The 20,112-nt window shown below is 35.0% G+C and overlaps 1 protein-coding gene across 1 annotated transcript; it reads right to left on the bottom strand.

Moving 5' to 3' along the window:
• Positions 1 to 1,538: 1,538 nt before the first annotated feature.
• LOC123655652 (protein peste-like) lies at positions 1,539 to 18,319 on the bottom strand. The gene is made up of 8 exons (XM_045591412.1): positions 18,200 to 18,319; positions 15,677 to 15,815; positions 14,869 to 15,026; positions 5,267 to 5,482; positions 3,527 to 3,658; positions 2,967 to 3,138; positions 1,995 to 2,197; positions 1,539 to 1,616 (listed from the first exon to the last, which is right to left on the bottom strand). The coding sequence occupies exons 1-8, from the start codon at positions 18,317 to 18,319 to the stop codon at positions 1,539 to 1,541; spliced, it is 1,218 nt and encodes a 405-aa protein (XP_045447368.1).
• Positions 18,320 to 20,112: the final 1,793 nt, after the last annotated feature.

Below are 20,112 nucleotides of genomic sequence, written 5' to 3'. Positions count from 1 at the left end.
GTTCACGTTTTTATTTTTTATTACACTTTGATATAAATAAAAACACTTTTAAATAATAACTGTCAATAAATTTCAAGTCTTTCATCACTTTCACACAACATTCTCTGAAAATTTTCTTAAATTTCACTAAGGTCCAACATGCCACACCTTGGCTAAGAAATCATATTTCTAACGCTTCTTCCCTAATCAATCCCTGTATCTACTATTAAATTTCATATTTTCATACAAATACACTTACATTTTAAACAAATACCGTATCAATATGGCAACATAAAAAATAGACACAGTGATAAATATAGGTACAATTTGTCAGCGCTTTTGCTCGTTTATTATTCATTTATTTAACTGTTTATGATATTAATTTTTTAATGAACATCTACTCAAACAACAAACATATTTTACAATAAATAATATACCTATATCAACACTTTTTTTTCGATTTACATTAAGGTCGTTGTCAATCTATCAGTTGGTTTATCAATCAGTTTTCAAATGGATCTCAACCTATTCATTTACATTGAACCAAATACTTATTTATCGATTTAAATCGACGTCAATTTGATTTCAGCTTCGTCTTTAGGCTTCTCAGAGATAATTTCTTCGGGTTTCGTGTACTGAGATTTCTTTGAACAGCAGGTTGTTAGGAAGACGACGATGGTGGCAAATACGAGTGCCGCGCATGCGCACACCGTCCCGCCCCAGTCGAGCACGGCGCGCACGATGCGCAGCTCTGACGTCACCTCGCTGCCCACCAGCACGCGCTGCTCGACCCAGAATATCGGGAACAACATCTTTGGTACGTTTTCGTAGAGGCTGTGAAACAGAAAAACGAAATGTGTTATTTGTATTATCAAAGTTTTATCCTACTCATAATATTAAAGTAAAACTTCTTTACGTACGCTTTACGCTGGTAAATGCGTTACGAAAAGTGTAATCGGGTGAGGCGAACGAAGTAAAAGAGAGAGATGCGAATACACATTTTCTTTCTCTCTTTCTCTCATAGCGATTTCGTATATCTAAGACGCAGTGCAGGCCTATTGCTAAAAAAGTTTTACTTCAGTCGTGTGATCTAAAGCACATTCGTTTTTTAAACCAGCTAGATGTTTTTAACGAACTTTCTTGTGTACGGGTGCTTGTAAGCACCTAAACACCGATGGTCGCGAATTCGATTTCTGCTCGGAGCGAATATACAAATAATTTATATTCATGCAAATATTTGTTTCCGTTTTTGGTGTCTATCCTGTGGTAGCTTGGTAGATTAAGCTCTGACCCTTGTCCAACGAAAAAGTAAGGAAGGAAAAATCTCCAAAGGAAGCCCATGCTCAGCATTGGGACGATACAGGCTAAATCAATGAATCAATGTACCCATATTCATAGGAGTCAAGTAAGCGAAAAGTGAATTGAGCTGGAATTCTTATATCGATAAATTCATTTTTTAAATTTGACTAAATATGGCCAATGCGACTAAACTTGGCGGTTAGTTTGACTTAATTAAAAGTAAGAAAGTTTTTATATAATTTATACCTTAATAGGTATACTTACGCAATATTGGAGATCGGTTCAATGAAAACGTTGAACTGAAATCTGCCCGCCACGTCCAAAGGTACTCCTAATCTCTGTAACAAAATCAAGACTCTAGTAAAAGAGGCTAGTGTAAAGAGAATTAGACTCACAATGAAGATGTAGTTAAGTTTCTTGAAATTTCCCAACCTATAATTTTTTTTTAATTCAACATTTCATTAGAATCTTCTGCAGAATTTTAGAAAAACTGAAAATTACAAATGAGAACGCCAACGTTGTGCAAAAATTATACCCTGACCAAGGAACATGCTACAAGCTTTAAAAAAAATCAGGGCCTTTTGCTGGAGTCCATTCCAAAACAATTTTAATTATTTTAGATCGCACCTTAGTTTCTAACTTTCAGTCCAAAAAAAAATTATATCTAAATCATATGTATAACTTATCTAATTACTGAACTCCATTAATCCACTTACAGGTTCAACGGCAAAATAAAACGAGTGTAAATCTGGATCGGGGTCCATGCCTCGGACCTTCTCCCTCAGCTCGGGGTCTCCGTGCAGGAAGTGCGGTAGAGAGAGGAAGGCGGGGGTGTCGAAGCGACACGCTGACACGTTCATCACACCTCCCCAGCCGCAGTCGCCATTGCAAAAGCAGGAGTTTACTGGGGATCTTGTTGCTGAAATAATATTTGTAAAAATATATATACAGAAATGCCTATAGAATCTCTTTAGTTGAATTATGTCGCACCTGGCTGGCTGCCAATAAAGTTTAAATTAAGACATACAAAACAATGTTAAATTTATTTATACTGGCTTAGCACCACTTCACTAGAACTGTCATCTATACATCTATGCAAATAAATAAAATTGGAGTGTCTGTCTGTAATATTAAAATAACCGTTTTTTTTTTTCTTCTAAATGTACATATACAATTACACTTATACAATTTTTGTCCGTCTGTCTGTCAGTTGGTCTGGTTTATGTCTAAAACGGCTGGACCGATTTTGACGGCACTTTCACTGGCAGATTAGCTGAGCCGTAGCTGATTTAATAAGGAGTAACTTAGACTACTTCTTTCTTTTTTTTTTTTAAGAAAATTATTTATGTTGTAACTCTGCGAACTGAACAATTTTTTTTTTAATTCCACGCGGACGAAGTCACGGGCACAGCTGGTCATTAATGATATAGCAGGGCCCTTTGTTAGTACTTAGTACAGTGGACACAGCAATTGGCTGATACGCTAGTGGTAATGGATTCGATCCCAGCACAGGACAAATGTTGCTATAGCCCGTTAGACGTAAATTGTCGTCTGTCGTGTGTCGTATAAAGACGTTTGTTGTCGTCTGGACGTTTGTGGTTGCTTTGTTACTTAGAACATATACATCACATTCTAGTAAGGTAACTTAAGGTCTATTAAAAAAGTTTATATGCATATGAAATAATTACAATTGTCAAAGCTGATGTCCGTCATTGTATACTTGTTATATGGCAAGCCGTCAATGTACCCACTCTTTTCATATTCTAAGTTAACGGTTCGACAAAGATCTGGTACAAACATAGTTAGAGGAGCGTCTTCTGTCAGATTGTGAGCCATAAATTCTCCAGCACTTCCTTTTATCTGAAAGAAAATAAAACAATCGAAAATATAATCTTTCATTTATATTTTATTAAGTTTTAGGAAAAAAATCGTGATGGGCTCATAATTTTCATCAGTTCTCGTTATCGATTGGTGCCATTCAACCCTGCAAATATTGATTCAGCTAACACTTATTAGTCCAACTATCCTATGAGCATAATAAATGCGAATATAGTAGGTATTCGATGACAGCATTTTTTTGTTTTCTCTTATTATATATTACTATTGATACCGATAAATATGTATACGGTTATCAAAACTAATATACAAGCTTAATTTCAAGTTAACGTAACTGGTTTGAATCAAATGAAATCGCGAGTCATAGGAAAATAAATAAACACATTTTTATTTTAAACAAATGTTATAGTACCTTAGAGCATTCTCCATTATAGTAAGGCAAGCTCTCGTAGTTGTTCCAACGTAGTATCTGACCAGGTAATGTACCGCTCAGTTCTCCCGTCGTCACCTCGACCAGACCATCCGTGTTTATAGAGTTGTTTCTCTGTAAATACGTAAGTTTTCTTATTTTATACGGCTAGGTAAACTAGGTAGGTACTAGGTAGTTGCCGGAGCTTGTGGACGCTTAAAATAAGACGTTTTTACAAACGTGAAAGATTTTCTTATACTTTGTTTACGGTTAAAATAGCCTAAAGATGCCTCCAATACCAAAAGCATCGCAAGTGCGTTGCCGACCCTACCCCCGACCCCCCCCCCCCCAGAAGTTTTGGATCTCTGAGCTCTCCTTGCTCATCACACGTATCCAAAAGTACTTGAGAACAGTACTGTTTAGCTATAATCTTATGTAAGGTTGGGGTACTACCCAGATGGGTTGCTCCAGAATTTGAGCAGGATATATCCTGCTATACCCATTACCCTATCTCAATTACCTTGTTATATCATTAGATGTTAGGTTTGTGGGCTTTTTGTTATGTTCATTAAAACATTCTGATGTGAATTAAAATTTAGAATACTATGTACTCGTTGGCGCAACGGTCACAGCCACGGATTGTGCCTGTTGCGCTGGCGGTTGCGGGTTCGATCCCCGCACATGACAAACATTTGTATTGGCCATACAGATGTTTGTCGCGATCTGGGTGTTTCTGCAGTCTTAATGGGTCTCTTCACCGTGCCTCGAAGAGTACGTTAAGCCGTCGGTCCCGATTGTTATCATGTACACCTGATAGCAATCGTTACTCATAGTAGGGAATATATTCGCCAACCCGCATTGAAGCAGCGTGGTGGATTAAGCTCTGATCCTTCTTCTATATGGGGAAAGAGGTTTATGCCCAGTAGTGGGATATTACAGGGTAAAGCGTATCATTAGTTGTTAGGTTAGCGGGCTTTTGTTATGTTCATTAAAGCATTCTGATGTGAATTAAAATTAAGAATATTATGTACTATTATACGCTATGTACTGGTACTTATACAGAACTCTTTTACCTAAAATAATGGCATTAAATTTCCTACTTATGAACAGAAGACCACGTTTGTGTGTTCAATATATATGTGTATTATTGTTATTTTTTTTTTCAAATTGTCAAATGTATCTTGTAAGTATAGTTCAGTAAATAAGCGATGACTGCCACTTGTTAGTGTAAATTGTTCCAATTGGTCAAGTGTTTTCTCATAAAATGAATTTGCATGTCTGTACTTGCATCTCGACTGCAGAGTCGTGTTATGAGAATATGATTAATACTAGTGGCTTGGTGAATTTTAATAAATCGATTGATTTTTTATTTTGTTTTAGTAATACACATGTAATTTGTTTTTGTTAATAATTTTCGCATTTGTAGACTTTCTTTGATCTTAATTATTTTGTTAAGTATATGTTATCAATCTAGCCTAGTCTAGACTAGTCGTTATGGGGGGTTCGATTCCCCGCCCAACCCATTAGTTACTGTTACTTAAATCGTAGACATTAAGTGGTCAGCTTTAAGTACTTATATTACATTAATATATTACGTTAATACACACTTATACATAAACCTCTATAAACATACATAAATACACGAACACACACATACCTACCTACAAAAATTCATACAAACAAACTTCCGAACATATCTACACGTAAATAATATACATTTGATAAGAATATTATAACAAACACCTCATAAAATAAACCAAATTTGTCAACAGGAGGAGCACCGCCAGTTGTACTTGATGGCAAACTCTTCGCTAATTCCAGTAGGGGGTCATCATAACCATCGAATAGTAGTTCTCCGGCGAGTCTGGATACTGACATACCGTGTCCAAACATGGCCAGGCCCATGGACAAAGCCTTCTGCCTGATGAAGCCCCAGTGTCGCGATCGGTATATTGCTGCCTGGAAAGATACAAAAAACATATTTAAAGGACTTTTGTAAAAGAACAAAACGTAATATATTTTAAAACAAATTATAATATTGAGTAATATTATTAAAAAAAAAACGTTTTTTTTTTTTATTTTTTTTAATACAGTCAGTCAGTCAGTCAGTTCAGCCCATTGCAGTCCACAGCTGGACATAAACCTCCCCAAGTTCGCGTCAGACATCCCGGTTTTCCGCAATCCATATCCAGTCTACACCGGCAATCTTACGCAGTCGTCGGTTAAACGGGCCGGAGGACGTCGCACACTTTTTAATACTTGTGTCGAAAATTAATAAACTCAAAGACTATTGGACCAATCTAAATGACATAGGCTACATTTTAACGGCTATAGACGAAATTGTTAACCGACTTGCAAAAAAAGAAGAGGTTCTCAATTAGTCCGTATTTTTTTATGTATGTTACCTCAGAAGTTTTTACTGGGTAAACCGATTTCGATAATTCTTTTTTTAATCGAAAGATAGTGCGTGTCGTATTTAAATTTAATTGAGATCTAACAAGTACTTGTTAAGCTATTTCTAATAATGCGTATTTGCTTGACAATTTTTTCGTCGATCTACGTTTGTATTACCGAATAACATTTCACTGGGTATACCGATTTTGATGATTCTTCTGAGGTTTTAATCGAAAGCTGATACTTGTATTGTAATTTCTTTTAAATTTCATCGAGATCTGACTACCTTTGTGAATGGAGTTGGGTTTTTTCGTTTGCGAGCAAACAATTATTTTGTATATGTGGCTGAAGCAACGGAAAGCTAGCAAATAACGAAATATATTAAATAAATAAATGTAATAAAATATTTGACGCAGACATGATTAATACCACATCCATCTGTAAATATATACATTTTTTTTTTAATTTTCTTTGTAAATATATATCGGATTCGGCCCAGACATCAGAAGAAAAACTCAGATAAGGCAACAAATTTATTACAGTCGAACGATCAGTTATCTTAAATCTAGAAATACAGAAATGATATAAAATAAATTAAATAACTAGAAAATGTGACAGTGACATAGGGCTGTACTGACTGTCACAAACAGGGTTCCACGCACCCACCGCGATAACCCGAGTAGAAATTTTTTCGTCTTCCTTAGAAGGACCGGACCAGGCATGCCTAATCAGGACTAGATAAGGCATGTAACGCAGATGATTGGTCTGGACCTGATCAGGGTGAGATTAGATTTCCTGATCGGGTCCAGATCAGGAAATCTCATCTCATCCTGATCAGCCGCTTCGGTCGGGTCCTTTTAAAAACACGAAGTATTTTCTTGAAAAAATACTTCGTGTTAATTAACATAATTATTATGATATTTATTTCCGTTTATTTTTTCCAATGTATTATTTATTTATGTTTTTAGTTTAAATATTAATTATTTTTATTTATTTTTGTTATTAATTAATTATTATTATTAATTAAATTTCATTTATTAACTTCCAATAATTAACTATTTCCTATTACTTACGACTGCTCCACTGTGTAGAAATGGACTCCCTGCTAGACTGTACTGATAACTGTATATATACTAAGTGCGCTTAAAAACATCAATAGCGCGATTCAGACTCAGTTCGCGTAATTTCTTTCAGGCTATCCTGATCTGGACCGGACCGGGTCCTGATCCAGTATGCCTTACCATACTTGATTATATTTTACATCAGGCTATCCTGATCTGGACCGAACCGGGTCCTGATCCAGTATGCCTTACCATACTTGATTATATTTTACATCAGGCTATCCTTGTCTGAACCAGACCTGGTCCTGATAGAGCTTGCCGAATCTGGCATGCCTCATTTATCCTGATCCGGTCCAGATACATGATCTGGTTGTGCCTGACCTTTTTTCTAGTCGGGAAGGACAGTACTAATTATCTGAGACAACGTCCAATAACCGGACAGTACTGAATGTCTAGAGACAGTGGTCCGTGCACCAAGACGCATCCGTTTGAAATGCGTACCGACTCTTTTTTTTTCAAATTGTGGAGTGCTGTTGGCCCTAGCGGCCTTTACAGCGTCACCGGTGAGAGGGGCCGGGTACTATAGACACCGGCCGCGAAGGAAGAAGGGGAGCCCTCTAGGAGGACTCGGGGCTTGCCGACTCTACAGCGCAGCTCCTTATACAGGCGATCGCTTGGCGGGGAGAACCGTTACAATATTGTACTATCAATGGTGCGTCCGGTGCACGTTCCACTAGCGCCATCTAGCCCTCCTCTCTCGCAACTATTAAATAATATGGCTGCCGTCATATATAATATAATATTATTATATGTATTGATTGTAAACCGTTATTAAATTTTTAAATCTAATTTTTGCTGTTTTTTTTTTTAAATGTATATTTTTATTTCATATTTACTATTTTATTATTGCATGTTGTGATTACCTTTAAAAAGAAATACAATTAAACTTCTTTAATCAATTGTGTAAAATAATTCTTTTGTTTTTATTGTTGTAATTTCTGTTGGTAATACTAATAAATAAATAAATAAATAAATAAACTGACGAAGAAGGTTTTAGTCTAAACATTGTAATGTAATAACAAAAATGTTATGTAGATAATTATTACAAGCTTACTCATGCCTGCTTGCTGCAAACAAACAATTTTTCCCTTATCAATTTTGTATCCAATTGTCTATTAATAACATTGAAGTTAATAACAAAATAATTAAAACCTTTTTTTTTATATACAATAGTTACATATATTCATTGGCATAACACGAAAACAATGTTTATTTATTTATTTATTTATTTTATTTATTTATTTTTATTTGGGAAACAGACAGTAAAATATAACACAAAATAAAAAAGAACATCAACAAGATAGTGCATATACCAGTTAAGTTTCCACTAACAACTAACACAGTAAGCAGAGCGCAAAAAATTTATAATTAGAAATAAAATATCTAAAACAAGAAATAAAATACAAATACAAAATCAAAATCAAAATTAAATTAAAATCAAAATAAAATTAAAATTAAAATCAAATTAAGATCAAATTATAATTTAAATAAAAATAAATTAATTTAGAATTAAAACACAAAATTGAGTAACTTAACAATTGAAAATGTTAATAAATAAAATAAAAATCAAAAAAATAATAAAAAGCAAATAAAACATAAAAGAATTAAATTCATTGATTCATTAATTGATTAATGTTACGTCTAAAACTTAATAACGAACATGAGAATATATCAGCGTTATAAAATTTTTTATTATATATATTGCAGGAACGACGAATAAAATCATTGTGGGCATATTTAGTTCTAGTATTGGGCAAATAAAAAAGATCATTTTTACGTTTAAAAAATTTTGGGAGATTAAAGTTCAAACAACTTAGTAAATAAGGACTATCGACAACATTATTGACTAGTTTATACAGAAAGATTTGATCTTTTAATGTACGGCGAACTTCCAGTGAATTGAAACTAGGCAAGTCATGATAAGAGCGACAAAACCTATAATTCAAATGCTTAAGGAATTTAGCTTTAGCTTATTTTTTCAACGGACTCAACATATATCTTATATTGAGGGTTCCAGATAGTAGACCCAAATTCCAACAAAGAGCGCACCAGGCCATTGTAAAGAATAATAAGAGTATAGTAGTCTTTAAAATCCTTACCAACCCTAAGTATAAAGCCAAGCATCCGATAAGACTTAGCAACAATTTGATCTATATGGCTCCCAAATGTTAACTTATTATCCAAGTAAATACCCAGGTCTCTCACCCCCGCAACGCGGTCAATAATTTTGTCGTTTAGATGGTAGTTAAAAGAAATCGGCGTTTTTTTACGTGTGAATGAGATGACGCTGCATTTTTTAACATTTAGAGCAAGCTGATTATCCTCACAATACTTGCATAATTTATTTAAGTCTTCTTGTAATAGCAAACAATCTGGCAGCACAGATACCCTTCTAAAAACCTTCAAGTCATCTGCAAATAATAATATCGAAGAGTGCTCGAAAACTTTACAAATATCGTTTATAAAGATATTAAAGAGCAACGGACCAAGGTGAGAGCCCTGTGGTACACCAGAAGAAACAGGAGTAAAAGATGAACAAAAGCCTCTTATTGTCACTGCCTGACTTCTGTCCCGAAGATAAGACGATAACCACCTAAGTAGGTCACCGTGTATACCAACTTGCTCCAGTTTATTTAAAAGTATGTTATGGGATATTTTATCGAAAGCCTTCGAGAAGTCGGTATACACGACGTCCACCTGGCCACCACCATCCATAGCTTTCAGTACACGATGAATCAGCTCACACACATTAGTTTCAACGGATCTTCTATCGACGAAACCATGTTGTTCATCAATCAGAATACCCCGTACAAATGGATAGATGTTATCGTAGATAATTTTTTCGAACATTTTAGCTATGGTACATAATTTAGATATCGGCCTATAGTTCTGAACGTTATGTTTATCGCCTGATTTGAATACTGGTACCACGAACGAGCGCTTCCAAGCAATAGGCACAGAGCCAGACCTTAATGACTTATTAAAAAGGAGAAAAATAGGGTAGGCTAATGAGTTATAACAATTCTTTAAAAATATAGGTGGTATATAATCGGGACCATATCCCTTATTGACATTCAGTGATTTCAAATAATTTTTAACAGTAGATACTGACAATTCTATATGGCCGATATCCAAACCACCACAGCTATGAATTTGCTTCTTAAATGTTACATTTATGGATCCATCGCTGTAAACTGATTTAAAATAGTCATTAAACAATGAACATACCTCCTCATCGTCACTAGCAGTTTTGTCTAACCAAAACAGACTGTCAGGAAGGCCAGAGGATGTTCTTTTACTCTTAACAAAAGACCAAAAGAGTTTACTGTTGTTGCGTATCCTGACCTCCGTCATATGAATATAATCATCATAGCACTGTACTTGTACTAATTTTTGTCGTTCTCGTAAAAGGACAAATGTGTGGTAATCAGATATCTTATTATAAATCTTCCATTTTTTATGGTATTTTAACTTTTCTGCTATAATTTTTTTTAAGGCTGGGGTATACCAAGACGGATAGTTTCCAACAGACTTTACAATCTTAGTGGGAACCATATCAGAGATAATTGAATCCACGGTCTGATAGAAAACATCAACTGCCCGGGATATGTCATGATCATTAAGAATGTCATACCAATCAACACTTCCCAGAGCACCGTTAATATCAACATAGTTAGCTTGACGGAATAAACGTATTGAACGTGAGACTGTTTTACCTCGTTTTTGCGTAGGTATCGCTAACTTAACCTGCAAAGCTGGATGGTGAGCATCCTCGATCGTCAGGGGAACAATACATTTATCGACCGTACAGTCACAATTACCAATAACAAGATCTAGAACCCGACCATTTTTATTAGAAATTGAATTAAATTGTTTGAAATCATTAAATTGAAGGAAATTGTACAAGCAGTTTACCAAATCACTTCCAGAGCCATAATTACAAATTTTCATATGTCCATATTCTTCTGACCATGTCGCTTCAGAGATATTAAAATCACCCACCAACAAAAATACATCGTCAACCCGACAGAGACACTCCTGTGAAATGATTTCGTATAATTCACATTGGACTCCGTACTGAGACCTGCAATGTGGAAAATAACAACAAAATACATGTAGGAGTCTTAAAACGGGAGAAGAAGTAGTCCTTATTGAAACTTTTAAAACTTCAGCCGCCTTATTAGTTAACATAATTTGCGAGGAAGAATAAACAGAGAGGTTGGAGTTAACAGCAATTAAAACTCCTCCACCCATCCTATCACCTCGCAAATCATAGCACCTGTCACTTCTGTATACGGTGTAACGGGAATCGAATATTTCAGTATCAAAAATACCCTTATGCAACCAGGTCTCAGTAAAACAAACTATATCATTATCCTGTTGCAACAAATTTCTAAACACGGCGTTCGTTTTAGTTCTAAGTCCGCGAACATTCTGGTAATATACATTGAGCGGATTAATCATGATGGAAAGCAACGATAACAATTACATAAAATATTCTCAGATTATCCTTAATTAGCCTGAAATACCAAAGTCTAACCATAACATAAAATTCACCGATACCTAATGAGCTAAAACTAGTAAAAATTATTATAATGCCATTCATAATAACATGATTATTTAAAAAGTAAAAAATAGTCAATAATAAAACAATAAAAAATAATAAACATCGAACAATAATCAATACATTCAAAATTAATAAAATGAAATTTAAATTAGAAATAACAATCAAATTAATATGTAAAAAAACATTTAAAATCACAATTAAAACCATGTTCACAATAAAGACACAATTCAAAATCATTATATCAATTAAAATCAAAATAATCAATAAAATCAAATGTTGTGGAAATTTCCAGAATAAATTAAATTAATCGAATTATTTCACTCAGTTAACAGTTTTATTTTAATTATTTTATAACTTTTGGTCGTCCAGTGGTCAAAATTCGAACAAAAATGAATAATGAAATTAATTTAAATTCTAAGTTTTGACATTATTAAAGATCTGTTGTCAACGACTATACTTCTATGATAATAAACAAAAGAGTATATATGCGAGAGTGTGTCAAATACATGGCAGTGTTAAATGTTTTTTTTTTATTGACTCAGTATTTTTATGCATAATTTTAAAAAAAAATTTTGCATTCTGCACTCCTTCTATATATAAACTATAAGTGTGTGAAATTTCATACTCCTCCGGCTACGCTAAAATTAATGTAAAAAATCATATTTTTCTTTCTCTATCATTTAAATTATTTCGCGATCCATTAATGCTATATCCTAATTTTACTTTTTAATATTTTTTTTAAAATTAACGATATAAAATACGTTACAAAATTTCACATACAATTAACCAAAAATCGATCAATATAGATGAACATAACACGCTTTAGAGCGTTCAAGACATTGCTTATCTTATATATAAAATTTTCGTGTCACAATGTTAGTTACAACACTCTTCCGAAACGGCTGGAACGATGTTTACGAAATTTTGCGTGCATATCGGGTAGGTCTGAGAATCGGCCAACATCTATTTTTCATACCCCTTAGTTATAAGGGGGGGGGGGGGGTTTAAGGGGATGAATAACATATGTGGCAAAACAACGTTTGCGCGGTCAGCTAGCTTATATGTAAAAGCATCGACGTTTTAAATCAAAGTCCAAACAGAGCTGATGCTCGTTAACGTTTCAAAAGATTGAAACAAAATAATTGTGTTTGCTCGCAAACGAAAAAAAAACCGACTTCAATTACATCGACGACTAATACAACGTAGATCGACGGAAAAATAGTCAAGTAACAACGCATTATCAAAGATTACTCAAAAAGTAGTTATCAGATCTCGATGAAATTTAAATGTGACCACATGATAAACATCGGCTTTCGATTAAATTAAAAATCATTAAAATCGGTATACCTAATAAAAAGTTATTGCGGATTTTCAAGAAGTTCCCTCGATTTCTCTGGGATCCCATCATCAGATCCTGGTTTCCTTATCATGGTACTAAGCTAGGGATATCTTCTTTCCAACAAAAAAAAGAATTATCAAAATCGGTACACCTAGTAAAAAGTTATTGCGGATTTTCAAGAGTTTCCCTCGATTTCTCTAGGATCCCATCATCAAATCCTGGTTTCCTTATCATGGTACTACACTTGGGATATCTCCTTTCCAACAAAGAAAGAATTATCAAAATCGGTATATCCAGTAGAAGTTATGCGGTATAATACAACGTAGGTCAACGAAAAAAGCGTCAAGTAAAAACGCATTATTAGATATAACTCGAAAAGTGGTTGTTATATCTTAAATAAATTTAAATGGGACCAATTGGCACACACCACCTTTCGATTAAAAGAAAATTTGTCGAAATCGGTCCACCCAGTCAAAAGTTCTGATGTAACATACATAAAAAAAAATACAGTCGAATTGAGAACCTCCTCCTTTTTTGGAAGTCGGTTAAAAAAATATATCAATAATTATGTGGTGTCATGGGACGCCAGGTAGGAACGAAGTTTCTTCGCATAGTATAGAAACAACACAATTAAAAAAATGTTGAATTTTATATATATTTTCTAGTTCTTGATTTTTTTTAATTTTGTCGATTGGTTTTTATTAAGTTATGTACTTAGTAAAGTATTTAGGAAATTTAGTATTTTAGAAAATAACAAATATCGTAAAACAAAATAAATCAAATAGAATAATAATAATTCAAACTATAAGTGAAATGAAAAACATGTGTCTTTATTTATTTTTGTCGACAGTATAAAATTACATAAATAATTTAAAAAAAAGTTTACTAGTAATATTTTAGTTTTACAAAACATCACATTATACAGTCGTGTGACTGATATTACGTCACTTCCGTTATATATTTTTCTTACAGTTTTAGTATCACATTTTTTTCAGTTCGGTCGCCCAGCCAAATGTCAAGCCTGTCGTAAGGAACTTCGTTCCAACAAACCTCACAACGCTTCTAATGAAGTCGGACAAGCCCGCTTTTTACTCATATATGGCAAATAAGATAGAAGACAAATTCACTTGCACATACATAATATGTGATTTTAATTTTTTAATTGATTTTAGCCTGTAACATTCGATGGTGGTGTGGGCTTAAGCTGAGACCTCTATGAAATGATCGCTATCTAGAGTCTCTGATAACAACTGGGTCTGACAGCTTAACGTGCTCTCCGAAGCGAGGTGGCATAAATACAAATGTTTAACCCGATGGACCAAGCCAAGGACTGTCGGTATTAAGGCGACGATAAGTACGACTACACCATGACGGTTTATTTATTTATTTATACTTGATTGTACACCACAACTACATCTCAAACATTAAACACATTTAAAAAACATTTACAGACTGAAATACAATGGAAGGACTTATGGCTATTTAGCCATTTCTTCCAGACAACCCAAATTTCTTCCAGACAACCCCGGCTTATGCCTGCGGTGTATGTAATGTATTTTAAAATGTATTCTATAATTGGACAAATTCTATCCCCAAGAGCTAGCGAGACAAACATAAAACTGTTAGAGGGATTATTGATCCCGAGGGACATGAACGTAGAAGACAGTTAACCTTTAACCACCGTCATACATTTTTTGTCACACGGTTACCGACGTGCGGTCACAGAGACCGTTGTTCGACTTCACTTTAGGATTTAATGGTTAGAATTGAAAAAAAATATTATTAATATTTTCATACTGTGTGGCCCATTTACCGAGGTCATTTTTTTCCTCAAATCAAAGTGTGTGTAACCGCGGAACACAGATAACCCTGTATATAATTGATTGGTAGCATATTTGAGATTTTAATTTAATAAAATACTTACAGCCGCAATAATGTTAAGTATCGTGATGTTATCCTGAAGAGTTCCATTGCTGCTCTCGTCGAAGTACCAGCTCCTCTGTGTCCGGTACGACACGGAATGGTTTTGAGGATGGAAGGTGACGTTCACGTGACGTCTGTGTTCACGGAAACGGTAAGGACCTGGAGTGATAACAATTAATTAAAAAATAATATAAATGAATATACGTCTTACATTTAACGACCTTAAAATCCGGAAACGCAAAAAATAATTACATACGCTTCAGACCACGAGAAATATATTCATAGTCTAGACAAGCATTGATTCGAGCGCGTCGACTATTTGATGTGACGTCTTCACTGACAACACATTTATTTTATTTACTTTAAAAAAAAATCTTAAGATCCATTTTCACATCAAATTAATGTAATATCTACATAATCAAATCAAATCAAATCAAAATAGCTTTATTCAAATAGGCTTCAAAAGCACTTTCGAATCGTCATTTGATAAATTATAATTTTAAAAGTGATTATTATTTTTCCAGCCCGCTGGACCGACGATCTACGTAAGATTGCCGGTGTAGACTGGATGAGGATTGCGAAAAACTGGCGCGAACTTGGGGAGGCCTATATCCAGCAGTGGACTTCGACAGTCTGAACTGATTATTTTTAACAGTCTGTTCTTCATAGTCTGTCATATTAACAAAAAGTAAAAAAAAAATGATAGCGCTAGTTAAAAGCCCTATTATTATATAGGTAAATAAAATATTTGAAACTTTCAACAGCCATGTCACAGTGTAGTAGCAAAATATACAATCTCGAACTTTTACCTAGTTGCACCAAATCCGGTATTTCTTCAGGAAATCGATCTGCGTTAGTCCAGTTGAAAAGGTACACGTCGAAGAACAATGGCACGCTGGGTGCTACCCACTCCCTATAGGCTCGAGATTGTGGTGATAATATTATTTGCTGAAAAATAATATTATTAATTTATTTTTCTTATCATAATTATATAGACACGTTTGCGCAACAGTCACAGCATTGGTTTGTGGCTGTTGCGCTGGCGGTTGCGGGTTAGATCCCCGCACATAACAAAAATTAGTACTCGTATTGGCCATACAGATGTTGCCGTGATTGGGTTGGTTTGTGCAGTCCTTGTGGGCCTCCCACCGTGCCTCGGAGAGCACGTTAAGCCGTCGGTCCCGATTAGTCAGAAGCAATTTTTCTTATATATTATGTGATTCACAATAGAATACTTCCAGCAAATATGTAAATATATGTTCTTTCTAACAATCAGATTTCAGCATAGCATTGCGAATCGGTAGTACCTAGCTTGTAAACACGACGATATTAAAACAGGTTTTGAATCCTTCTTCAGTAAAGACATTTTTATTTCTTATTTTCACTACAGTAAGAATGTGAACATTTTGTAACAAGAAGAAATCTAAATTATTTATTCGTACATCACTAATACATTTTATATTGTAAACAAATTCATAAGTATTTTGGAACATAAGTTTGTCTAGAGCCTTGTTTATCTCGAAGCAGACATAAAGCAGTCAGTTCCGGTTTCTATCATAGATAACTGAGAGCGTTATTTGTGGCGGGAAAATAATCCGCCAACAAATAGTATAGCAGAGTAGGATAACTCCAACCTCGAGGAAAGAGGTCTTTATTCAGTAGTGGGAAGTAACAAACTTGATCAATCAATCAATTGGTATTGTAAATGAGTATTAAGCCAGGTGCATTGACAATTGTCAAGTTCGTTCACATAAAAGTTATTTCGTCAATACAAAGTATAAGAAACGTAAATCATTTGTTTGATCTCAGTCAATCGTGTTGAACCGGCTTAATTAATCAACAATAATGCCAAGGTTGTCACGGCAGATGGCACGCTTTTAATTATGACAATTGCTTCGAATATCAAATGATTATGTTTCACCAATTGCATGACTTTGGACGTCATTTGAGTAATGAGTCTAAAAGTCTGGAAAAAAATTTGGACATAATTTTAATTCAAGAACAAGCAATGTTTGAACTTATAGTTGGAACTGCTGGACCTTTTTTTTGTAAACGTGCCAAAGCTGGATAATATACTGCAAATGGAAGCAGTCGTCGCCGAGTACAAGATACATTTTTAAAATAATTTGGCACTAAATTTTGTTTTCGTAATTTGCCATGGCTATATCAATAGGAAAAAACGAGTGTGCTTTAGACCACACGACTGAAGCAAAAATTACGAGAAGTAACTCTCACTCTCTCTTTCTATCTTCACTAACTTATATCTCCCTCTCAACTTCCGTTCGCTTTGCCCAATCACAGTTCGTAACGCTGTCGTCAAGTTACTCCCCAGACCAGAAAGAACCAGAAAACAAGACCAGCTTACTCCCCAGTCAAACGAGTGTCAAGTTTTACGTTAAAAATTATTTTACTCTCCCCGTAATAAATATAAACCAATATTATATTTAAGACAAAATAATTTACAATAAAATGCATGTTGATTTGCTTATCGCTTGAGATAAAAACTAAATTCTAATGTTAAACGTACGTGCCTATATTTAAATCAATCCGCTATATGCCACATACTAATGTGATCTACCATTATAACTTGTCTAGTTTCAAGGGCGAAGCTTAGCGCCAATCTTATATTTTTTGTATGAGATAGCCATGGAACTGATTCTTCTTTTGTACGTTCACGAGTAACTGTTATTTTTAAGGGTATCGATAAGCATCGATAAGTTTTGCTTTTGAGTTATAATTTTCATTATCTGGATACAGAATACAGAAGACCACAGATAAATAATACTGATATCAAGTAACATTACTAATTACATGTATTCCTGTAGTAATTAAGATGACCAGAGCTCTTGTGGAGGTTAGAGTTTAGAGTCGTCGACGTGATTGCGATGTTTCTGGTAATGTCAAGACACTGACAAATGCGATAATAATCCCTTACTATCAGATGGGTTTTACGCTTGTTTGTCACCCTTGAACATTACAGCCTATACAGTCCACTGCTGGACACAGGCCTCCACAAGTTTACGCCAAAAATAACGTGAACTCATGTGTTTTGCCCATAGTCACCACGCTGGGCAGGCGGGTTGGTGACCGCAGTACTGGCTTTGTCGCACCGAAGACACTGCTGCCAGTCTTCGGCCTGTGTATTTCAAAGCCAGCAGTTGGATGGATATCCCGCCACCGGTCGGCTTCTTAAGTTCCAAGGTGGTTGTGGAACCTTGTTATCCCTTAGTCGCCTCTTACGACACCCACGGGAAGAGAGGGGGTGGCTAAATTCTTTAGTGCCGTAGCCACACAGCACAGTCACCCTTGGACTATAAATAAATGAAACTCACAGAACTGAAAACAGAATCAAAGATAGAGTTCCAGGCTAGCGCGGTGGCGAGGGCAGCGGCGGCGCAGAGGCCCGCCACGCCGACCGCCACGAGGCGGCACCTCGGTGCGCGCCCGCGCATCGCGAACGCGCACGCTATTGTGACTGATCTGCAACAAAACATTATAATACATTTAATTCTCTTTTTCTCTTTTTTTCTTTGTTATTATTGCGAGCGACAAGGTAGCTCGCATAGCGTAAATCATACTGGTCGATAAGATCGCCTATTATTGTGTTTATAGTTAGTTACCTGTATTAGTTACCTGTTTGATATTTTCTTTTATTTTTAATCTACCTTCCTGTCAAAAGTCATTCTACTATTAATAGGTTACAATAAAAAACATGTGTTTATTTATTTATTATTATTTATTTATTATTATTTATTAATTTGCTCATATTTAGTATTTTATGTTGTTACGAGTAATTGTAAACATTTTGTAAACTTAACTTGATAAGTGATTGTTAGCCTCATAAAGTGTATGTAACAGTGATTTAAGTGTTTGACTTATATTATTACACATTTATTGCATTATTAAATAAAAAAAATATACTTAAATTATACTATTGTTTCATTAAATAAAAAAATTAAAAAAAAATGGGCTAAGATCTAGACTAGGAAAAACCGAATTAGAAAAACCGAATTATGGGGTTTTTGGGTGTGGAGGGCGGAGGGTGTAGGGGAATCTATACAAGGTAACACTGTCACACCTCAAAACCCCATGGTTATGGAGATATCCATGGTTAAAGTTTTGAGGTTAGAAGAAGAATTTAAAGCTATTATAATACCTTTGAGCTCGTACTGTTTGCATTGTGTGACAAATCGACACTTTTAAACAGAATAATGCGTCAGACATAATATTCTAATAAAATTAGTAACATTGCGTGCTAGAATATAGGTTTAGAAATTCGAAAAATACCCAAAACCGAATCGGAGCACCCCACTGTCCACGTGGTCTTGGTCTGTCCTACCCCTAGAGTGTTTTTTTTATGTCGCGGAGGCGCGGAGGGAGGGCAGCCCTCGCCCGCCGTGCGAAAGCGCGCGAACGAATGCGTAGAGGAGCGGCTGAGCCTCCACTGCGGAACGGAGCATGAGTGAGCGTGCTTTCGCACGCAAGGGCGGAAGGGCTGAACTTCCCGCAGCACCGGAGCCAAGCGTTCCTCTAACCTTAAAGGTGGTAGATTAATTTGAAAAAACGCGTGTGAAATGTGAAAATAACGTATGAAAGCTACGAAATTCTTCTTCTAACCTCAAAACTTTAACCATGGATATCTCCATAACCATGGGGTTCTGAGGTGTGACAGTGGTACCAGGAGTCGCGTTCCCCACCCCCCCCCCCCCTTCCTCCCACGGTCCCGAAATTCGGTTTTTCCTAATTTAAAGCTTTACCAAAAAATGTTATTCTAGTTGCATAAAAATGTCCATAAATTCTTCACTCTTGATGTAATTTTTAACCGAGGAAAAGGAGGTGTCTCAAATCGACCGTATATATATATATATATATATATATATATATATATATATATATATATATATATATATATATATATATTTTTTTATGTTATGTTCGAGGATAACTTCGTCGTTTATGAACTGATTTTGATAATTCTTTTTTTGTTGAAAAGTAGATATCCTAGGTGCTGTACCATGATAAGGAAATCAGGATCTGATGATGGAATCCCACAGAAATCGAGGAGAAACCCTTGAAAATAAGCATAACTTATTACAGGGTGTACCGATTTTGATTATTTTTAATTTAATCGTAAGCCGATGTTTATCATGTGGTCACATTTAAATTTCATCGAGATCTGATTACAACTTTTGTAGTAATCTACCTACATTGTATTACTTGATGTAATTGAAGTCGGGTTTTTTTT

This window comes from Melitaea cinxia, chromosome 8 (assembly GCF_905220565.1).
Source record: "Melitaea cinxia chromosome 8, ilMelCinx1.1, whole genome shotgun sequence".
Classification (NCBI taxonomy): Eukaryota; Metazoa; Arthropoda; class Insecta; order Lepidoptera; family Nymphalidae; genus Melitaea; species Melitaea cinxia.
Note: the sequence above shows the minus strand (reverse complement) of the source record. Positions and strands in the feature narration are given on the sequence as shown.

What these genes read in the sequence shown, in the direction of transcription:
- LOC123655652 (XM_045591412.1), bottom strand. Translation starts at nt 18,319, where the DNA reads ATGCGCGGGCGCGCACCGAGGTGCCGCCTCGTGGCGGTCGGCGTGGCG. An exon ending in TTGATTCTGTTTTCAGTTCT is followed by an intron (nt 15,816 to 18,199) that starts GTGAGTTTCATT and finishes ATTATTTTTCAG; the next exon opens with CAAATAATATTATCACCACA. An exon ending in ACCGGATTTGGTGCAACTAG is followed by an intron (nt 15,027 to 15,676) that starts GTAAAAGTTCGA and finishes TTATCACTCCAG; the next exon opens with GTCCTTACCGTTTCCGTGAA.